Source organism: Hetaerina americana, unplaced genomic scaffold (genome assembly GCF_022747635.1).
Source record: "Hetaerina americana unplaced genomic scaffold, ioHetAmer1.1.p SCAF_11, whole genome shotgun sequence".
NCBI lineage: Eukaryota > Metazoa > Arthropoda > Insecta > Odonata > Calopterygidae > Hetaerina > Hetaerina americana.
Genome location: NW_027286181.1, coordinates 37,457,967 through 37,479,553, shown reverse-complemented (window position 1 = coordinate 37,479,553; position 21,587 = coordinate 37,457,967). Strand labels below are relative to the sequence as shown.

Below are 21,587 nucleotides of genomic sequence, written 5' to 3'. Positions count from 1 at the left end.
AGCACAGTGGGTTTCGCACTCTTAAGAAAATCCGAAGGTTGCCATTTCGAATCTCGCTTCGGTCATTGCTGGTGTTATTCCGTTCCAGTATATTCCTGGAAAAGGATATTCAGTGCAAATTGAAGCTCCTTTGTCGTTAGAGCACATACGAAAGATTGAAATCATTAAGTTCAGTAAAAATACGACGTTAATTAATGCAGAATGAACTTCCATATTCCTGATATTAAAATAAACATACAAGGAGAACATAACCATCGGGGCTATCTATCGAACTGAACTGGGAAGTAATTTATTGATGCTACTCATTCACGAGGATTAGTGGTTTCTTTTCGTTGGAACGAAGGGTAGTAAATTTATCTTTAATTCATACGATTTCATACAATTCATACCTTACGAGCTAATTCGGTACGTTTAGATCAAGTAATACTAAAGAATAATAAATTTAAAAAAGAAAGTATATTAATTCATAAAAACGATATTACCGACTAATTTTCTAAATGGTGTGAGAGAAATTTACTATTTTTATAAATATACTCTGGAAACAACGTCGTTGTTCCTAAAGTATATTTGGTAAGATAAAATAAAAAATATACAAAATATACTTGAAAAATAAAAAAATATAAAAAATATATTTGTGTAAGGGGTATCGGTGCAGATATAATCATCTTTTTGTCGGAAGAAGCTTTGGTCTAGACGAAAAAAATAGTGTTGTATGCTTATGTTCTTCCCTTGTTTTTTAGGGCAATTTAGTCACTGTTAGTAGAAATAAAGGCCTGTTAAAGCCATCGCTGGACAACCTCATATCTATCTGATTCCTCTTGTAAATATAAAAATACACGAGAAAAACTTTGCTGATAGTTTTATGTTCTGTCAAAATGAACTTGCAATCCGGGAACTTCATTCCTAAAAAAAAGAAAAGCCAATTTGATGTTATCATCGAGTTCAGTGATGTCACAAAGCCTATTTCATGAACCTAACCCTCATGTTTAAGTCTGGTATAATACATACACGATCATTATACCACGCGGCTATCCAAAACATTATTCCCATCCACCAACGTTACCTGGTTACCGATCTCACGGACATGTTTGAGGCGTAGGAAGCGTCATTAAGTAAAAGCCATACTCTTTACCACACTAATTCCGTGAATGGGGTTGAATTATATAATAAATTTGAAACTCCAATAGCCGTAAACAGTTTACCTTTCTAAACAAAGTGAAAATGAAATTAATTGGCTAGCGCCACAAGTCAAAAAGGGGTAAAGGTAAAAAAGGATAATGAGGTAGGTAAAAGGGGTAAAAGGTAAAAAAGGAGAGGATAAGAAAGGTGAATACGAATACGCGTATTTCGGCCACTAAGTAGCCCTCTTCAGCGTACTGAAGGGTAATCGTCACTACAACACAAGTCGAAGTGAGAAGGGGTAAGGGCAATCCGAAGGGGTAAGGCCACCTTTTTTACCTTTTACCCCTTTTACCTACCTCATTATCCTTTTTTACCTTTACCCCTTTTTGACTTGTGGCGCTAGCCAATTAATTTCATTTTCACTTTGTTTAGAAAGGTAAACTGTTTACGGCTATTGGAGTTTCAAATTTATTATATATTACTAGCCGTAAGAGCTCATTCCTATCAATATTACTAGGGGTTGAATTAATTTTAAATTCATCGTATTATTTTATGAACACTTCTCCGAGAAATGTTCAAACATGTTAGTTGGGATAGATTTATAAACAATTAGATTAAAAAAGATTAAAAAGTTGCATTTCGATGAGGATATAAATTTCAAAAATTCTCTTTTGTAATGCTCGACCCGCATTTTTATAAATGTTGCGACAAAAGTATCATGACATCCAGAGGCTTTCACGCCCAACATTTTGACCTCCACGTTTATAAATTTTTGGAGCCTTTACTATCAAAGAGTTTTTGTCGAAGGACAAAATGGCAGTTGATAATTCTTCTTCCGAATTTAAAAAAAAGAGGGTTGTGATCCTTCCTCTTGCCAAGTGAGACTACCGGTAGAACTAGCCACAGCAAAGGTACTTTGGATTCGATTCGATTCCGACATGAAACCTGAGTTTATCTGAGTAACGAGTAATGAATATAGATGGATTGCCAAGTTAAATGCATAATCAATTCAATCTGGCTTCCACGTGCAGACGTGGCGTTTGGTGAAAGGAAGTAAGGATCATTTAACAATAAACGAGAATTGAATGAAAATTTGCTCGTGCAATTTATAATCAATAAAGACTTTATGGAGACCATATGTGTAAAACAGGAAAGAAGCGTTCTAAATTTACATGCTCAGCCTCAGACATAACTCAAGTAAACGAGGCCTTCCGATGTATATACGTGTGCGTGCGTCCATTGCGATCAAACGGAAACTTAATGCATAATAATGTGAATAATGAGTGCTTATAAATCTTCTAATAATGAGTAGTGTGTAATGAATACTTCTCATGCACTTTTGACTTTTGCAATCGCATTCCACAGTATTATTTCTTGTATATAATTATTCCTTAATAATCTAAAAACGACTTGCATTAGCAGCCAGTAGAAGGTTTTTCTCATTCTCTCCCGCATAAAAATTCCCTTATTCTTATTCATAATCATTCATATCATCGGCCTTCGAAGATTTTATTGTGAACAATATATTCATTGTTATATATTTTTTTATAGCTGCTAAGTTTAAGAATAATATAGCGAGGGAGACCTTTCGATTCAAATGAATGCGAAACGCAGAGCACGAAGGATGGATTGGGAGAACGAAACAGGGCAGTAAAGCCTTCTCTATTGTCCCATTGAATTGAGGACTAATATTGTCCCATTGAATTTAGGACTAACAGCGAGAGAATTAATGCCGACTATAAAAGATGATGTATTGATTTAATCGGTCATTGATGTAGCATCATAATTGGCCAGGTGAGTCGATAAGAAATATTTAAGGAAAAGATAGAGCTGTCATATCCTGGCGGTACAATTCTCCCCAGGTACGACATTTTGTTCCGATTAGAAAAATTTATTTTTTCCGCTAAATTATTCGACCTTAATATTCCGTGCCACCGTATTCTTTGGCACCAATTTTTCAAATCAATATATTTAGAACCCGTATTTCTTCGGTATTTCCGACTGCGGTCCAGGAAGTTATGACAGGTTCTGCCGGTCTCAGTGGCGGCGGGGCAACGTCCTCGTCTGCCAACTCAAAGGTCATATATCATATCACCATTTATTCACCAGCAGACCATGTGGTATAGGTTTTGTCGGAGCAGAATTTACATATATGTATGTAAAACAATGGAAACATGAGGATACAATTCAAGTTGAAGACAGACGCATTTATTGATTATAAGACAGGTATTCATCCACACTATAAAAATTCTTTTGAATAACAAATATCTTAATTTACCCTAAGGTCACTAAACACATACAAGATTTCAGAAAATAAGCAAGTTTATTGTACAAAATAAGTCCCATGTTCTTGGGCCCTTGGTAGGTGCATCTTGTGCGCACAAAAGTGACATGTAGATTGTTTATATTGTGGGTACTGTGATTGTGAACGTCAGCATTAGTAGGGAAAGCCTTACGTTCATTCTTGTGTATACTACAGTTGTAAAAATATAAATACACGGACGAGGTTAAAGGTTAAACTGCCTAAATAATGGAAGACTAGGGGCATCATATCTAACATAAGCTATCAATCGTACAACTTTGTTTTGTAATTTAAAAATGCATATGGCCTGTGGGGATGAACCCCAGAAATTAACATTGGAAACAATATGAGAATAATACAGACAGTAATAGAGTGATAGAAGAACATTATTAGGAACAGTAAAGCGGATTGAACCGGATCAGGAAACACTGTGGATTGAGTTCGTTTAAGATCATATCAATATGAGAATCCCAATAAAGATGACAATTTGTGTATCAAGAAATTTTACTGACTCACCAAAGGCTAATATTTACCTTCTAATGGTATTTTCAGCACTTTGGATGGATTTTTCTTATGAGCAAACTCTATTACTTGTGATTTATCAGTATTAATTTTGAGGAAATTGTTTATAAACCACGAATGAATTTTCTGGTTTACAAGAAGAAAGAGCGTGGATCCGAGGATGGAACCCTGGGGAACACCTAGATTGGTTATTTTAGGGGGAGAAGTATATTTTGCTCCATCTTTGCAGATAATAACATGCTGAACTATGTCTTGTAAATATACCATCAACCAGTGTTTTGGTGGCCATGTAACATCTATCCTATGTAATTTTTCAGAGAGTATATTATGGTTGACAAGATCAAAGGCTTTCGTGAAATCAAATAATAAAGCGCAGTTATTACATTTATCATCCAGAGCATTGTTTAGATGATTAATTTCAGGAGGATTCTAAGGAAGGAACCATCCGTCGATGGTAGGATTTTTCAAATATTTTCGAGAATTGGTTCTGATTGGCGATGGGTCGATATAAGTTAAGATCCAGTGGTCTGATCCAGAGGTCACGGGTCCGATTTCCACCTAGTTGGGTTTTCCTCGTGTTTGTAATTGCCTATAATGTAATATTTAGGGATTAGGTGGAAGAAGGGACTTTAAATTCTCAATCTCACCCCGATGAAGTCGTTAAATAAATAGATAATTACCCGAAAAATCACGCAGCTTGGGTGAAGCTTAGGGTGTCTCGATTGGGTAGCCGAACTATATGCCAGACTCAAGTAATAGTGTGTAATTACCAGTGCTCTCGAGAAAGGTCTACATAGTATTTTGGAAGAGGGCCCGGGTGAATACTGTAAAGGGACGACTGAGTTGCGGGAGGACCCCGACTCGACAGTGGGCGGTGATAAATATTTGCTTGAAAAACTTAATATCACTCCTTGATATTATTTATTTTTGGATTGGTGAAGCTTTTGTTGATGAATTCCTATATCTTATTTCGTTGATTTCTGATTAGACCAGAATATGTGGAGTCATCTAATGCCTCAAAGACATCTTATTTCTTCGACCGTCTTGTTTCCGGAGTACATTGCGAAACAGCGGAGACAAAAAAAATCCACAGCTCCATCGTATTTTTCATTCCTCTGGATTATTTTTTTTCGAGGAGTGATTTGCTTCCATTGTTCCCACCGCATAGGAATGCCGTCTCTACTGGTTTCTTATCATGTTTTGTTCCTGGAGCTTGAAAGGTCGCTGAAAGAAGTTGAGAATTTTCTCGTGGTACAAAAAAGTAACTTCTGACGTAATATACCTGCAGTGATTGTCCTTATCTATTTTTTGTGCAACTCTTTCGACCTTCTTACTGGTTTAGAATTTTATTGGCTTCTTTCGTTTCAAGGGCAGCCATCCAGAAATATATTATGTTTTTCTTATTCTTCGCAGTTATGATTTCGCACTTCCTACAGCACGTACTGTAAAAGAGGCTTGAAAATAGCGCCTTCCTCGGGTATGGTGAAGTTAGGTCGAGTCCATAACTGACTCTTGTTATGATTAAAAGAAAATATTCGAGTGTATTTTGCCTTCCTGTTGTTCTCTTGCCTGTTGTCTTTCCTAATGAAATTTAGATTTACCATAATTGCAACGTTCCACGATTGTTGACTCGGCAAATTCTCTAATTTTGAGAATAATTTCTCCAAAATTGGATGGCTTCGAGATGCGAAAGAAATTCAAAGCGATCTTCCATACGAATTTGTTCATGAAAACTTCATTAAATCGCATTTCTCTAAGTTATATCGTGAATTTATGACAAACTGTCATGTAGAGTAAAGAAAATAAACATTCTTCCGAGGTTAGTGTTTTTTAAGGCTGAATGTCCTTTGCTTGCCCTCACCAAGTTCAGTAAAAATGGCGCTTTATTATCGTCAACAATTTCTCTGAAGATATTAAATTGAATTATCTCGGTGGAACAAACTATTTGTTGCATGGTCCATACGATGTAATCACATTAAGCATCAATTACAAATGACTCACATGATACCTATAGTATATTGTTTTTCATACTCGAATAGTATTGTATTGTATTTTCGCTGTGAAAGTATTGTTATTGATGCCCATGTATGAATGCGTAAACAGAAATGTAAAAAAAACATTTCGTGAGTTATTTAGCGTAAAAAATTAATCGTAGGCATTGAAAAACGTTTCAAGTTAGTGAAACTTATTAAAGAAACTATGAAGAATTCAAACAAATATTCTTGGCGCATTAGTAAAAATAAGTACCCTATACTTTAAATCTTGATTATTTTATCTCGTGGCTACGTTTAATCCTCTGCCATTTTTTTTAGGATAACTGGATCAGTTAAGGAAATCCACAGTTTCGTCTCATTAATAGCTCCTGCGTGAAAAAATGTCGCGAGGGCGGAGCGGCAAAAGCGGCGGCTTTCCCCCATTACCGCTATGTTATCCGCTCTTTGTCAGAGTTAAGGCTAGTGAAAGGGCCACTCTACTTTCTTGTGCCCATCCAGCATCATCGGCGTTCCGGCTTTCTCCCCGCATCTCCCGGAAGAACGTATTGCACGATCCTGTAATTACGAGTTCCCAGCTAGCGACGCATTTAAAAAAATATAAATTTTTTACTGCACTCCGTCATGCTGCCTATTTTGCTCAATTACCAGACTGGAAATGGATGGTACATGGCTAAATTCGCGTGACTTTCACACTGCTGTCTTCGCCCAAGGGAATTTTTTTCGTCGCGAGCTTACTCAAAAAACTTGTCGTGTTAACTCCGTCGTTGGGCACTTATTGTACGGTTTATATATATATATATATATATATATATATATATATATATATATATATATATATATATATATATATATATATATATATATAGTGGTTGATTAACTTATAGTATTTAGTTTAGATTAATTTATAGTACATGTAATGTTGTTGCAGAAAAGGTTTTGGTCAGTCAAATGTGATGACCATATTTTTGGGAATTTCTTCCCTTTATCCTTATTTGTGGTGGGTTTTATTTTAATTTGTTGGGCATATTTTTTATTATTAATGACTGTCTACTGGTTAAAGTAGATTTTAAATGGACACAGACTAACCATCACTAAATTTCTAAACCTCACCAAATAAGATGCAAAGTTATATTAAACCCTGTGTTATATAAAACCCTGTGTTATATAAAACCCTGTGTTATATTAAACCCTTGTTCAATCCTTCATTCTTTCTGTATTCCTTCATTCCATCCAATGTACCTATTATTTTCTGCCCCCCTACCTCCCATCCATCACTGCCTTCAGCATTCCATTTGTGCTCAAAACATCCTCAATCGAATATACTTACCTCCTTTGAATTTCTCCCATTGACCCCCTTTCTTCCCCTAATATGCACAATTTTTTTTGTTGGCTTTTCTTTCCATCCATTTTATTTTTTCAGTTTTTCTCCACACCCATATCAGAAAAGCCTTCTTTGTACACTTGCCATTTTACTTCAAAAATCAAGTTTCTGTGCCTTAAAAGTATACTCCATATTTATTTTTCATGGTCTTCTCTTGCCATCCTTATTCAAGACCCTTGTCATCGATTCCCTTCTCCTTGTAAAAGCTTCTATGAATAATTCAATTCTTTTCCTTCTTATCTACCTTATACTTTGGACCAGAACTTAAACAGAAGTTACTGTATGGGTTTGTAAGTAATAGTACCATCCCCATGTCATGGGTGTGCACTGGTATGATTGGTACTCCATAGTGTAAAATGATCTGTCTTAAAATATTCAAATAGTTTTTGCACTAATTTAACTTTTCTTGTGGAGCTTCCACTTATTTGACATGATTTTTTGGAATTTTTTCGTTTTTTAAAGGAAGTGCCTCATAGCTCACATCAGCTTTATATTAAATAAAGAAAATATGCATTATGTATAAATTATATTCACACTCCTATGTCAGTGTATGTGATCTCCTATTCCTTTTAATTCCTTTTTGTCGTAATTATTCAACACAAATGCTGTGAAACTAATTTGGGGTTGTTATTACTAACAAATGCCTCTATACATATATTTGTACATATGTCTAATTTCCAGCCATTTACCAATGGAAATGAGCTTGGGCATGCTTGGGCTTACGCACTTTCACTTTCATCAAATGTTTATCCTTTACAGGAGATGATCAACACCTCTACTTCAGCTTGGGTAAGGAGGAGTTGTGATTGTGTGCTTGTGAAGTTGCTTGAGCATGGTTGTTGGGAAATAACATAGTTGCATGGCCTTTTCTGGTCATTTAGGTATCTTGGGTTATGTATACCATTTTTCTGCATGCATAATTATGTAGATAGCTCTATGAGATTGATTTGATGACAATTTTGGTTACTTCATCATTTTCCCCCAGCAATTGTTTGTTGAGGTTAAATTTTGAATCCTTTGCAGCATACTATATAAATACTGCTAAAAATCTCTCGAAAATCAAGCAGTCTATATTTTTGAGTCTATCAATCAATTTAATTGATTGAAACTCCTATTTAGTATTATATGTATCATGTCAGAAGGAATTACATTTTGAAACATTAAATGAATACCTATTACTTTTAATGCAAATGCTGTGAAAAATTATATAATATGCTCCAATGTGTATAGAAGTCCTGTTATTGGACGGATACCTGATATTTTCCATTTTCTTCCCTCTCTAATTTATTTATGATAGTTTTCTGGATATATGTTAATATTGTCTTTTATTGTGCATGAGGAAGGCATTGGAAAACCTTTTATTCCAACATATGGGGAAATTTATGTGGTGACCATGAATAAGAGAACTCAATCATCATGGGCTGCAGAGCTGAACTTCCTTTTTCTACTTAATGTCTCTTAAGCAGAATTAGTGACATCTTAGGGTCTTACCCTTGGATGGAACTCACTCTCTCCTAGCAAATCATTTGTTCATATAACTGATTAGCTTTTGGATCATTAGACATTGCTCTATTCAATGTAATTAAGGGATACTTAATAAGAACAACTAAAAAAATTTTAGTTTTGGTGAATGGCAAGAATCTCTTTTATTTATAATTAAGGCCAATATCAAATCCTGCCTGGATTTTATTAAATGTTCAACTCAATGCTTTGCTCAATGAAAATTTGTGTGTGATTTTACCCACCAGGGCATATGCAGCCTCATTCACGATTAGATTGATTTTCTTGGGTTATTATTATGAAAGGCTTTAGTTAAGATGCACTTAGTTTTTAACTCTTCCTGGTGTACCTACGTTTACTCTTTTTATACCGTAGTTAGAAATTTTGCGCTAACAGTTTTTGAATAACTTACGATTCTACTTACTATTTCAGACTGTTGATAAATGAAAATATTTTGATGCATGTACATTGAAAAATTAAGTGAAAATACCTACTCTCAATGATTCATTTATTTTCTTTTGCTGTTGATCAGTTTTCACAACATCACTTGATTTCTTTCTCTTTGATGCAGTAATTTTTCATTTGATTTTTTCTAGCTTGTTTGTGTGCAAATTTTAATTTATGAATGACTCTTTAAAAGGAATTGTGCTTGTTGAATATTAAATGACATTTTACCTTTAATATCTCTAGGCTTTGCAAGTTGCCACCAATGTTACCGAGCAAAAGCACCATGTGTCCCGAGACAAACGAGGACAAATACTTGGCAATCTACGAGGTTTCAGAGGTTGCACCGTATGGTTCACTGGTGAGTCAAATGGCCATGAAATCATATACATGCTAATATATACATAGTATTGGAAAGTATTTGAACTTCAAGCATATAGCAATGACACTTTTTCTTCATTCTCTCTATTGAATTTTTTTCTCATAGATATATGGGAGTGGCCTTAGTAAAATTAAACATTAGTCTATCAATGGTATAAGTTTTGAGAAATCCACAAGGAAAAGAATGTGCGCTCTTCTGTGGAAGTTTTTGGCTGAGTAAAATGAATTCCTATTTCATTGATGTGCACTGTTATGGTGGTGATTCAGTTTCAAGTGTACCTTGCTTGTTGATTCCACTGTAACATTTCACCTCATATGTGAACATGTTTATAAAGAGAAATATCCAAACTTGTGGAATTTTTAACCGAGCTCTTGGATAAAGGAAAACCTATCTATAATGCAATTCAGTTGCATATAGTTGAACATGTAAGATCGTTTATAGTTCCTGATGAATTGATTTTTTACTAAGAGACCCATTAATTAGAGCATAACAAAATGTTTCAGCTTTAAAAAAAATCATTTTAAATTGTTATAACTATGGTTTATGCAGTTTTATATGTGTCTTTTATAGTATTATTACTTCAATGAAGTGAGCTTAGCTAATTTATTAAAACTAGAAAATGACTAATTATTTTATTTGTATCTTGAAATATGAAATACTAGCATACACAGTATCCATGTGGAGTCTGAGGTTTCATTTAATTATAAAAATGGAGGCATCTGGTTAAAACCCACTAGCTCATACTATCATATAGCTTTTTATGCTTCTCTTATATTGATGATATGCTTCATCTTACATCAGTCTTGGTGCCACTCAATACTCTCCTCCCAGATGATCTTTATTTCTAATCAAATGACCTTATATAATCAAGTTCTCTTCCTTCGATCAACTAATAAGCTGAGCAAATGCCACAATGTCTTCCCCAAAACATGAAAATAATAAGGTTATATGAACCATTCCATTTTAGTATATTTTTACAAAAATCATTATTATGTGTAGAAACTTGACAAAAGTTTGTCCATATGATAACTGTAGTAGTTCAAGTCAGGAGATTCAAAAAATTTTTTTAGCTTAAATAGAAGAATGTACATCATTTATATCATATGCCTGGAGGATAATGGAAAACATAAGTTGGGCATTGAAATTATTTTATGAATATAAATTTATCCTATTATGTTAAATATGTTATGAAAATATTTTTCTTAAATATTTGCGGTCAGTGCTAAACAACAAAATTATAGAAAATATGTAAAAATATTTCAGAGAGAGAATTTCTTTCTTATTAGGTGCTGGCAAGTCTCTATAACTGAATTTTATTCTGACTGAATCATTAATATTGAAAAAAATCCCGAAATGATTTTTTTGTATTAATAATTACATATTAAATTGACTTAAGTGAGTGTTGTATACCTATACTTCTCTAAAATTCCATATAGTATGAGACTAAGACTTGTGGGTATTATTGGAATAATGATGTTGAATTCCAATTGAAATTTTTTTTCGTAGGCCTTTCTGGAGCTGGTAAGACATCTGTTTCATTTGAGCTAGAGGCATACCTGGTTTCCAGAGGGATTCCAGCCTATGGATTGGATGGTGACAATGTGCGCAAGGGCTTGAACAAAAATCTTGGGTTCTCACCTGAGGATCGAGAAGAAAATATTAGAAGAGTTGCTGAGGTTGCCAGATTGTTCGCAGATTCAGGGGTTGTTGCATTGTGCTCCTTTGTCTCGCCATTCTCCAAGGTAAATGGGCTTTTTTAGTCAATATCTATGATAATGTTCATGAAGACAATGGTATTATAAGGCTCTACAATAATGCCATAATGATTTGTTCCAACACTAATTTGTTACTCATATGCAATGAAGGGCAACTTGCAGCAATATTATTCTAACAAAATGAAAAAAATTGAGTGCAGAGTTTGAATCAGAAAATATTTCATTGCAGCCAAATTTATTTCATGGTGACCAGTTTGCCATAATTTTCATGAAAAGATATTTAGATAAATTCATCATGAACCCATCTACATAACCAGGGAGTTGATTGGAGTAAAATTTACTAATAACAATCATACAGCCATCCCTGAGATAATAGCCTAAGCTGGCCACATGTTAATAAGTACATATAGTATAAAACTGTAGATGTTGGTGCCTTCCTTCTTTGTGTTTTCAGTATAGTGAGAAAAAGTTAGTGTTGGGAAACAATCAGGATCTCTTGATACATTCAGAAATGGCAGTATAGCTATTATTAGGGAAATAATGCTTTTTTGGAAGTAATCAAGCTATGCTTCATTAAAATAAATGCATATTAAGTACTCTGAAATATATAATAGCAGAGATTTTCCAATTCAGTAAATTTAGAATGCATTAAAATTTGTAATTAGCTTTGTGAGTAGTTGCAGTCTTTTTATTTTTAATTGATTAACTAATTAAATTTGAATTATATGATAAAATTAGTTAATACTTTGGTAATGTGTTTTTGAGGAGAATTTCGATTGCAGGTAACAATTAAGTTCTCCATCAGGGATAGTCTTATGAAAAGGAAAACCCTTACACTGAAACCTAATGAACTTGTGAAAAATAGTCTGAGACTTGAGCAGCTGATGCTAAATTTTTTAAGGGATCTATACAAATGTTATTAAAGAATTTTAATAATAATTTAATAATTAATAATAATTTTATAAATTATATCGTATCATCAAGGAGCGTATAGAAATTTTTCTATTGTCCAAAGTTCATGTAGATCTTCTAAAAATATGTGGTACATAAGATAATGTATTGATACTTCTTCATTTTTACATACAATGTAATCTAACAATGAAATTCCTTAGGTCATTCAAATCTGAAATGGTTGATATATATTGGAGTGTTCTAATCCTGTTATTCTCTGCACAGGATCGTGAGATGGCAAGAAAGATCCATAAAGAGAGTGAGCTACCCTTCTTTGAAGTCTTTGTTGATACACCTTTAAATGTTTGTGAAACTCGAGATACCAAAGGTCTTTACAAGAAAGCAAGAGAAGGGTCCATAAAAGGTGATTAAGTTTCATTGTTATAATTTGTTCAATTCAAAGGGTAATGTGTTTACTGGGAAAGTAAATGGCAGCAGCATCATTTTACTGGTTTTTTGATGCATAGATTGAGTGTGGGAAAAAATATCACAGATCTCACCCAAGGAATTAGCTCATTTTCAGTCAACCACACTCCACATTAAGACTGTATGTTGAGATTTAAATCATTTTCCCCAATGAGCATTTTCATTGTAGCCATTTTGCCATGTCAGAAAAAAATCAGTCTTGTTTTCTAGACAATTAAGAGTGGAAAACTTATCATTTGGAGAATTTACTATCAAAATATGCTTAGCAGGTACATGATTGCCTGCTAAGATCATATTCAGGAATACAGAGATAAGTACAAAAGATGGTGAAAAGCTATACAATAGATGTTATTGATATTAGTTTGATAAAACTATTTTTGAGATTTGACTAATTGATTCCACAATTTCCTGGTGAAATAATCAACTAAAACAGTGTATGGAAAATTTCGAATTACCTTTTCATTTGTTATATGGTGATATGGAGGATTTAAAATATTTTGATCGAACCCAATTGCTTATGGAATTGATTAAAAGATTGATACATTGTATTTTGGAAAGGGTGTGATCAAACAGTATTTATTCAGGGTGTTAAGATATAAATATACACTCAGTGAAACTCTGAATTGAAAATAATGATGAAAAATGATAGCTAGAAAGTTATTAATTAGGTAGACATATTCCACCTCACATGAACATCACCTTCATTATGAAGCTGTTGAATGATGTTCATGTTCAATATCCTCCAGCAACATCTCTGTGTGGGCCCTGATATTTGATTTTTATTTTGTATTGATGTAGAAATGAGCAAATAAAAATGTTTTTATGATCCCACTTGTCCGGACATTTTGGGAGAAACCTTAGGGAATGATGTGTGGAATAAAAATTGTTAGTACTTGGTAAATAAAGATAAACCATTTTAACTCCTATAAATTTTAGCCGTGACACCCCCAACAGCATGGTTAACAAATGCCTGATTAACCCCAGTCTTAACATATTCCTAGGAAGGAAATTATTCAAAATGTATTGTTGATCTTAGTAATAATTAAATAAAAAAAAATTAAAACAGGAAATTTTTGACCAATCCTAATACCCAGTAATGCTTGATGATAATAAGTCTCTATCCTATGTTGCTTATTTTGGTGAAAGCTGGTCACTTTTAGTAGCAATGCAGCTTCATTATGGTTCTCAAAACTAACTTATCTAAGTGGCTTTATGGTGGTGAATTTTGGAATGGCATTTATGATATAGTGTCGTTTTACAATTCCTTAAGTCAATAGCTAAAGCTAAGGTTAAATTAGTAATTAGCTAGAAAAAATTTCTTTATTGATTTATTTTAGGTTTCACTGGTGTGGATCAAGCTTATGAGAAGCCTGAGATCCCTGACCTTGTTGTGAAAACTGTGGACTGCACTGTAGAAGAAACCACTCTGCAGGTTGTGGATCTTCTGGAAGAGAATGTAAGTATAGCTGGCAAATATACAGTTTTATAAAATCGGGATTTAATAAACCATTCTTCCTACAATAGATTGATGGAAGGCTGATTTACCACAGCACATTAAATTTTTCTCTTCCAATTTTCCATGACAAATTGCTTAGAGAAACTTCCATTAGGGCAGCACACTTTTATGTAAACTGTGTCATGAGGGCTATATTGCGATTTTGGATAAAGGTATTTATTACTTATCAGGATACTTTAATTTGTTTGCAGTTAAAATAATAATATAAAATTAGTGCTTTTATAGCCATTAAGTTACAAATGCAAACTGACATACATTTCATAAACAGTTGATTTAGGTAATGCAATTTTCAATTCACTGTATCTTCTTTTTTTTGTTCTTTATTTCAAAAAGATAGTAATAATTATAATAATAATAATAATAATGATAAACATAGATATTCTATTAATATGTGTAATTTTTTAACAATCTCATCTCTGAAAGTCTCTGTTTGGTGAATGTGTAAAATAATGGCATAATTAGAAGTCCAATTTGTCATTCAAAGGAAAATTATTGGTACTATTCAACTTGAAACATTCAAACTCTAGGCATTTATTTTATGTGAAACATTCAAAGGACTGTTCAGTAGTCAGTAGTAAAATTTAAATTGAACATATTTACTAATCACAATCACCTTTTGACAAAAAAGCTAATCTTTAGCTGAACTATAGTTTGAAAATGTGTTTGTGAAGAGCAGACTCAAAGTTATGAACTAAAGGAACTGGACTCATTTTTCTTCATGCTAGTGCATGTTCAAGGGCTGTAAATTAATAATTTCCGCCTAAAGCTTAGAAAAGCCTTCAAAGCCTGCTTTGAAAAGTTAGTCATCACATGTCACGTAAAAATTGAATTTTTTCAAACACTATGAACCAATATGAATTATTTTTTCCCTGATGCTTGTATGTTCTCTGTAGTTTTTAGGATTATAAGTTAAAGAGATTAAGAGGAATATGAAATGGTAATTAATGGTTATTCGGCAAAGTTATGTTAATTAATAGCAAGTAAACTATTGAATTTTTATTTCATACATTAACTTTTGATTGTGCTTTTTTCTTTAGGGAATCATACCAAAAGGATTAAACCGGCAGGGAGAAGGTTTAATTGGAATGGACCAAGTTGATGAGCTCTTTGTGAGCGAGAACAGGCTGGAGGCAGCAAGAAAGGAGGCTGAATCCCTCCAGCAACTAGAAATCTCGACACTAGACCTACAATGGGTGCAGGTTCTAGCGGAAGGGTGGGCCTATCCTCTTAAGGGCTTCATGAGAGAGGACCAATTTTTACAGGTGTGCATTGTTATGTAGTAAAGTAACTCATGTCAGCATTCCACAAAGAGTCCACAAAGTTAAGCCAAAAACTGTTATGTTTCCTATTTTCCTTCTGATAATATGAGTTTATTTCTTAAGCATGAGTATATAAAGTCCATGGGACAAATTATTTCTTAGGGTAAGTCATATTGTAAGCTGAGTCACATGTGTTGTTTATGTTTCCTAGAAATTACTTAAACAATATTTTGGATTGCCATTTCATCAAATGATTTGGATTGCCATTTGATTGGTGAACATCTAAAATGCTTTGGGAAAACACCATAAGTGTTTAAAGTGGGCTTTAACCTTGTGGACAGTGGCGCCTCGCGCACGACTACGAATGCATGTGACATTGTATGTACGGTATTTCGTCATAACATCTAGTTCCTTTAAAAGCCCCAAAATTTCAGAGTTTAAGAGGACGCCTCGGTAGCTTAAGTGGCTAAAGCACTCGACCGGATATTGAGGGATCTGGGTTCGAGTCCCAGTCAAGGCGAATGATTTTTACGCTCTGAAATTGTTGCATTGAAATGCACATTAGCGGATGACTCCGTTAAAAGTTACTGTTGCGGCATCTCCCGCAGTTTCTTTGGAATTTGCTTTATAAGTGATTTTCAGCTTATGTGGGTAAAACCCTGAAATATTTACAAAGATGTAGTGTGCACATTGTGCAAAAAATTAAACTAAAGTACCCCAAATAAAAGTCTTCCTGTCATTTTAATCTGCACATATTGGGAAGTTAAATAATATAGCTTCAGTATTTTGATGTTCAGTATATCTCTCCTTGGTTTTCGGTCACTATTTCATCATTCTCAACTTTGTTGATGGAATTATTATGGGTATTCTACGGGTTTAGGTAGGTTTTAAATGGACATTGCCTATACAACTGCACGAGGATACATTTACTTTAGTGGATAATTGATGACGAAAAGCAATAACCTGTTGTTGCCCCTTTGTGTTTCCTTCTCAGTCATGATTCATAACAAAATGACATGGAAAAATTCAGAGTATACTATTAAAGCCATATTATGCTAGGTATTTTTGGCACCACGGGTTTCCATGCATTCATATTTGGGAGTAAGGGGTAAATTAGAGACATCTCTCCTTAACTCTAATTTAGTCTGGAGATATATTATTGATACCACAATCAGGTTCAACCCCAACTTTGTAATCTTAACCATTTCCAATAATTGTGAATTTCATTTAATGAGCTAATATTTAGTTTTCATCAGAATCACAAAACTTTTCTCCATTACTTGAAGCTGAAGTAAAGTGGACATTGGTATTGTTATCCAAAATGATCACCAACTAATTGTTCCCTGTAAATAGTAGGTGCAAATATATTTTTGAATTCACAGCCATTTTTGAGATTAAATTGTGTCTTTATGCCACAAAGCTGATAGATTACATGAAGATTATCTTTAATTCATCTTAACTAATTACAAAATCAATATACTGAGCAGAATTCCTTGCTTAATAGATAGGGAATAGTGCATTGTTTTCTAAATTTATTGAAATGAATAAAACAATGCTTGATAAATTGAGAATCCACAAATAATGATTGTTTATGGCTCCCAGAAATAACTTAATTGATGTGTTCATATTTTTGTCTATTAAATATTTTTTGACAATAACAGTTTGGTATCTAACCATCTAATGATGAATGAAAATTATGATTTTTATTTTGGATTACTATGTTATTACTATATTGAAATGTAATGAAATAATTGACTTTGTAATTCCACAAACTTTATTTTAAAAAACACACGACCCAGGTTTCGACGTTGAACGTCGTCATCAGGTCTGATGATGACGTTCAACGTCGAAACCTGGGTCGTGTGTTTTTTAAAATAAAGTTTGTGGAATTACAAAGTCAATTATTTCATTACATTTCAATATGTTATGCAAATTCCATAAAGTTACACCTGAGACTACAAATGTTATTACTAATTAGCATGCTTTGTGCCAAAGATATCCTCTCTTATGGGATAATTAAAATTGAAGTCACACTAGATAGCAGCTGTAGGAGGCCATACAATACCCAATATATGTTGTCTTGCCTTTTCAATTTCATTTCAAGTCTTAAAGATTAAGATTGAAACCAAAAAGCTAGTGCTATTTTTTCATCAAAGGTACCACTGTCAAAGATATCCCTCAGAAACTGATCTCACATGCTTTGCCTCTGCATCACATTGCTGTTCATGTTGATTTGCATTATTGTAGTTGGAAACTTGGATCCACATATTAAAAGTGTAATGTCTGTATCAAATAATAGAGACATGTGATTAAGGCAATTGATAGCTGATTTGGAAACAAATTATATTTCATGCCATAAGAGCTGAAGATCACCCTTGGAAAACAGTCTTAGGCAAAGCATATTTGATTGATAAATCTATCTGATATTCAAATAACACATCAATATAACAGGATGATGTGATAATCAATGTGGTTTTATTGGATTAAAGAGACAATATGATCAATTTTCGTTGTCATGTGTATTGGTACTCATTGTTTTACCTGACCGCTACAGAGTTGACAATGTACGTATTGTTGTTGTCAATTTGAGCATAAATTGAAAACAATAATATATTATCGCTAATCACTCTCAGGGGTTAATGCATGCTTTGCATCTTATTGTTGCGATTTTTAACGTTCCTCTTTTTCATTCATTGCAGTCATTGCATTTCAATATGCTCTCTGGTGGAGATGAGGCAGCTCATGGAGTTTGTAACCATTCCATTCCCATTGTTCTTCCTGTGTCCTCAGAGGACAAAGTCATCCTGGATGGATGCTCAGCTATTTCACTGCGGTATGAAGGAAAGCCTGTAGCTATTCTACGTCGACCTGAATTCTATGTTCACAGGAAAGAGGAACGAGTTGCAAGGACATTTGGATGTGTTCACAGAGTTCACCCTTACATTAAGGTTAGTTGACCTTTAGGCAATTTTCTGTATAGTGGGTGAAAAATATTTAAATCTTATAAAATATATATAATTATTGGTAGCAATTTACTGGCTTATGCTTGCTTTTTGATAAACCTTGACGGCAAATATTTCTGTACTCCTAAGCTCTAACTATTATCGACACAAAATGTCTTTAGATCCCATACTGCATGTTAGCATAACTCATTCTTTGCTATGTATACTTTATGCCTCCCTCAATTCCAACCAAAATGCCTATTATTTTCCTTCCTCTACCAGGATTTCCCAGCATTTTCCCTCTAATACTGTGCTATAAACTGAATGAAAGTTTATGAACTTTGATTTTATACTCTTCTTGGCCCAATGCAACTCTTCTTTCAATGTTCCCATCACTCTACCCACCCTCATCCAAAACTTCCCAAATAGATGAACTGGTTTATCTGTTCTAGTTTTTAGCCCCCAGCTTTAATTATTATTTTGGCGTTTTTTTCTCGAGTACCTAATTAACTTCAGTTTCTTGTGATTAATTCTCATCCTGATCACACTGATTCTGCAAGACCTTTAATAATGATTGTAACACTTTGGCTAACCGGCTCACTAATTCTTGCTCATCTGCAAATCAAAATGACTTCTAGTAAGAATGCAAGGTGAATGGGAATTCAAAGTAAAAGATAACTGGATAAAAATATATGACTACCCTTGGAATCAAACCATCAGCATTTGGTACAAGAGGCAGCTTATCTTATCTAATGAAAAATAATTAATCTTTTTTTGTTGAAAATCTGTTATGTTCAAGTGTATTTATTGGATATTCATGTCATATGGAGTCTACTGCCAAAATCAAGATATCATGTGTGTTCTACAGAAATTCTTTTCCTTTTAATGATTTTATTGTGGCTCTTTTTGTTGAAATATATTCATCTGTATTATTGTGTTGTTTATAGAAAAAAGCATATAAGTAACTGGCCCTAGTTTTACTGATTGACATGCTTTTTAAATTCTTTGGAATCATTGGAACTGTAGAAATGACTATCACCTTCCAAATAAGGTACCCAATTGAGGATGATCACAAACTTCTTTTGTGTTTCCAAGTTTTATAGATGCAGGGATCGAGTTGATGAATCCCTTGTTATAAGGTGTGTGAACTGTGGTTGACTATATAAGTAATCTGTAAGGAGAAGAAACTCACTCTTCACCTATATTAACATAGATGGGAATTGCAGAAGCGGTTTTAGACTATCCAATGCTTTTAAATTGAGTTAATTATTATTGGTTTGCAAAAAAACATTTTCATTTATCTATACCTTGACCTAGTACAAACAAATACCATTAATGCCCACATATCTGATCACTACCCACTTCTTTCTACAATTGCTGTGTCTACATCCAAAGAAAGTAAAAAATACTACAAAAGGTATTTCTCTGATCAGAATATGATCGCCTTTTGTGACTTATTAAATTCCCATGACTGGTCCGATTTGTTTTCCTTTAAGTCCTTTGACCTTAGCTTTGAATATTTCTATTCCACCTATCTACATTACTTTGAAATCTGCTTTCCCCGTGTCCTGAAGCATACAAAAAACAAAAGCTCTTCTGTTAACTACAAAAGTCAGTGGGTCTCTGATGAAATTGGTTGGCTTTCAAAGAAAATGAAAGATGCCGCAGTGTATTACAAAAGTAAATCAAATCCAGCAGATCGCCAAGAATACTCAGTACTCAAGAAAAGTTATCGCCAAACCTTACAGCATGCCAAAAAATCTTTCAACAACCTTAGACTTACCAATGCAGACAATAAATCTAGAGAGATTTGGAAAATTATTAACGAATCAAAGGGTCGACATCATGTACAAGATCTTCAACTGCAGGACTCCGCTGGTAATGCTATATCAGATTACTCTAAAATGGCCTCCATCCTGAATGATTTCTATCTATCCCATCAAAATCCCACAGTTTCAGTCAACTCAGCAAATTATTCTCATATTCCTAACTCATGCAATTCATTATATATATTCCCATGTTCAGCCATGGAACTGACCAACGTAATCAATAAATTACCTAACAAATTTAGTCCTGGATTAGATGACATCCCAGGGATAGTCATAAAAAGGTCGTTTAATGCTATTAAGGATCAGCTGCTGTTCTTAATTAATGAATCCCTAAAAACTGGAATTTTCCCGAGCCCTCTTAAATCAGCAAAAATTGTGCCAATATACAAAGGGAAAGGTTGCAAAATGGCAATGAATTCTTATAGACCAATATCCCTGTTAAACCAGCTGGGGAAAATATTTGAAATAGTTTTTTATCAACGTCTTGTATCATATCTTGAGACATATAAGCTATTATCCACATCTCAACATGGATTTAGGAAAACAAGGTCCACTACAACTGCCACATATCACATGTTGAATCAAATACTTTCAGGATTGGATAATAGAACTGAAACTTTAGGATTATTTTTCGATTTCAGTAAAGCTTTTGACTTCGTCAATCATCAGTTACTCCTATATAAACTGAAATGCTATGGTATAAGAGGCACGCCCTACAAATGGATTGAATCTTATCTAAGTGAACGGCATCAGTATGTTGAGCTCTCAAGAAATGGCTCCAAATTTGTTTCCCCTGGTAGAGAAGTAACACTGGGTGTTCCCCAGGGTTCGGTACTTGGTCCTATTTTATTTTTAATCTATATCAATGATCTCCCAGACAATCTTAAGCTCATTAAGGGGATAGACCCAATACTGTATGCTGATGATACAAATATCATTGTATCAGCCTCCTCAGTAGACAGCTTGACAGAAAGAGCCGCCGAAGTAGCTCAGATTTTCAATGCATGGTGTCTTCATAACTTTCTAAAACCCAATTTAAATAAGTCCAGCCTGATTTATTTTACTAATAAAAAGAAAGTTTCATCTGCAATCTCAGTAGATGTAGAAGGTGTGAGCATTCCCCAAAATTCCAGTACCCAATTCCTGGGAGTAATCCTGCAGAAAAACATGTCTTGGGAGGAACATATTTTCAAATTACGCAGCAAGTTAAGCTCCCTATGCTTCCTTATTAGAAATAGTAGGTATTCTGTAAATTTAGAGGTCCTTCTATCCATTTACTATGGTGAATTTTATTCTCGTGTT

At 33.9% G+C, this 21,587-nt stretch overlaps 1 protein-coding gene across 3 annotated transcripts in view; it reads left to right on the top strand.

The window, feature by feature from the left end:
• Papss (PAPS synthetase) overlaps positions 1–21,587 on the top strand; it is a 100,387-nt gene that overhangs the window by 72,893 nt on the left and 5,907 nt on the right. For 2 of the 3 annotated variants that reach the window (XM_071599591.1, XM_071599592.1), the window contains exons 2-7: positions 9,512–9,626; positions 11,154–11,389; positions 12,539–12,677; positions 14,077–14,195; positions 15,293–15,517; positions 18,214–18,462. In XM_071599591.1, the coding sequence (XP_071455692.1) occupies positions 9,512–9,626; positions 11,154–11,389; positions 12,539–12,677; positions 14,077–14,195; positions 15,293–15,517; positions 18,214–18,462 (1,083 nt within the window). Of the gene's footprint in view, positions 1–8,080; positions 8,111–9,511; positions 9,627–11,153; positions 11,390–12,538; positions 12,678–14,076; positions 14,196–15,292; positions 15,518–18,213; positions 18,463–21,587 lie in introns of all 3 variants that reach the window. The other variant, XM_071599590.1, reaches the window with a different exon arrangement.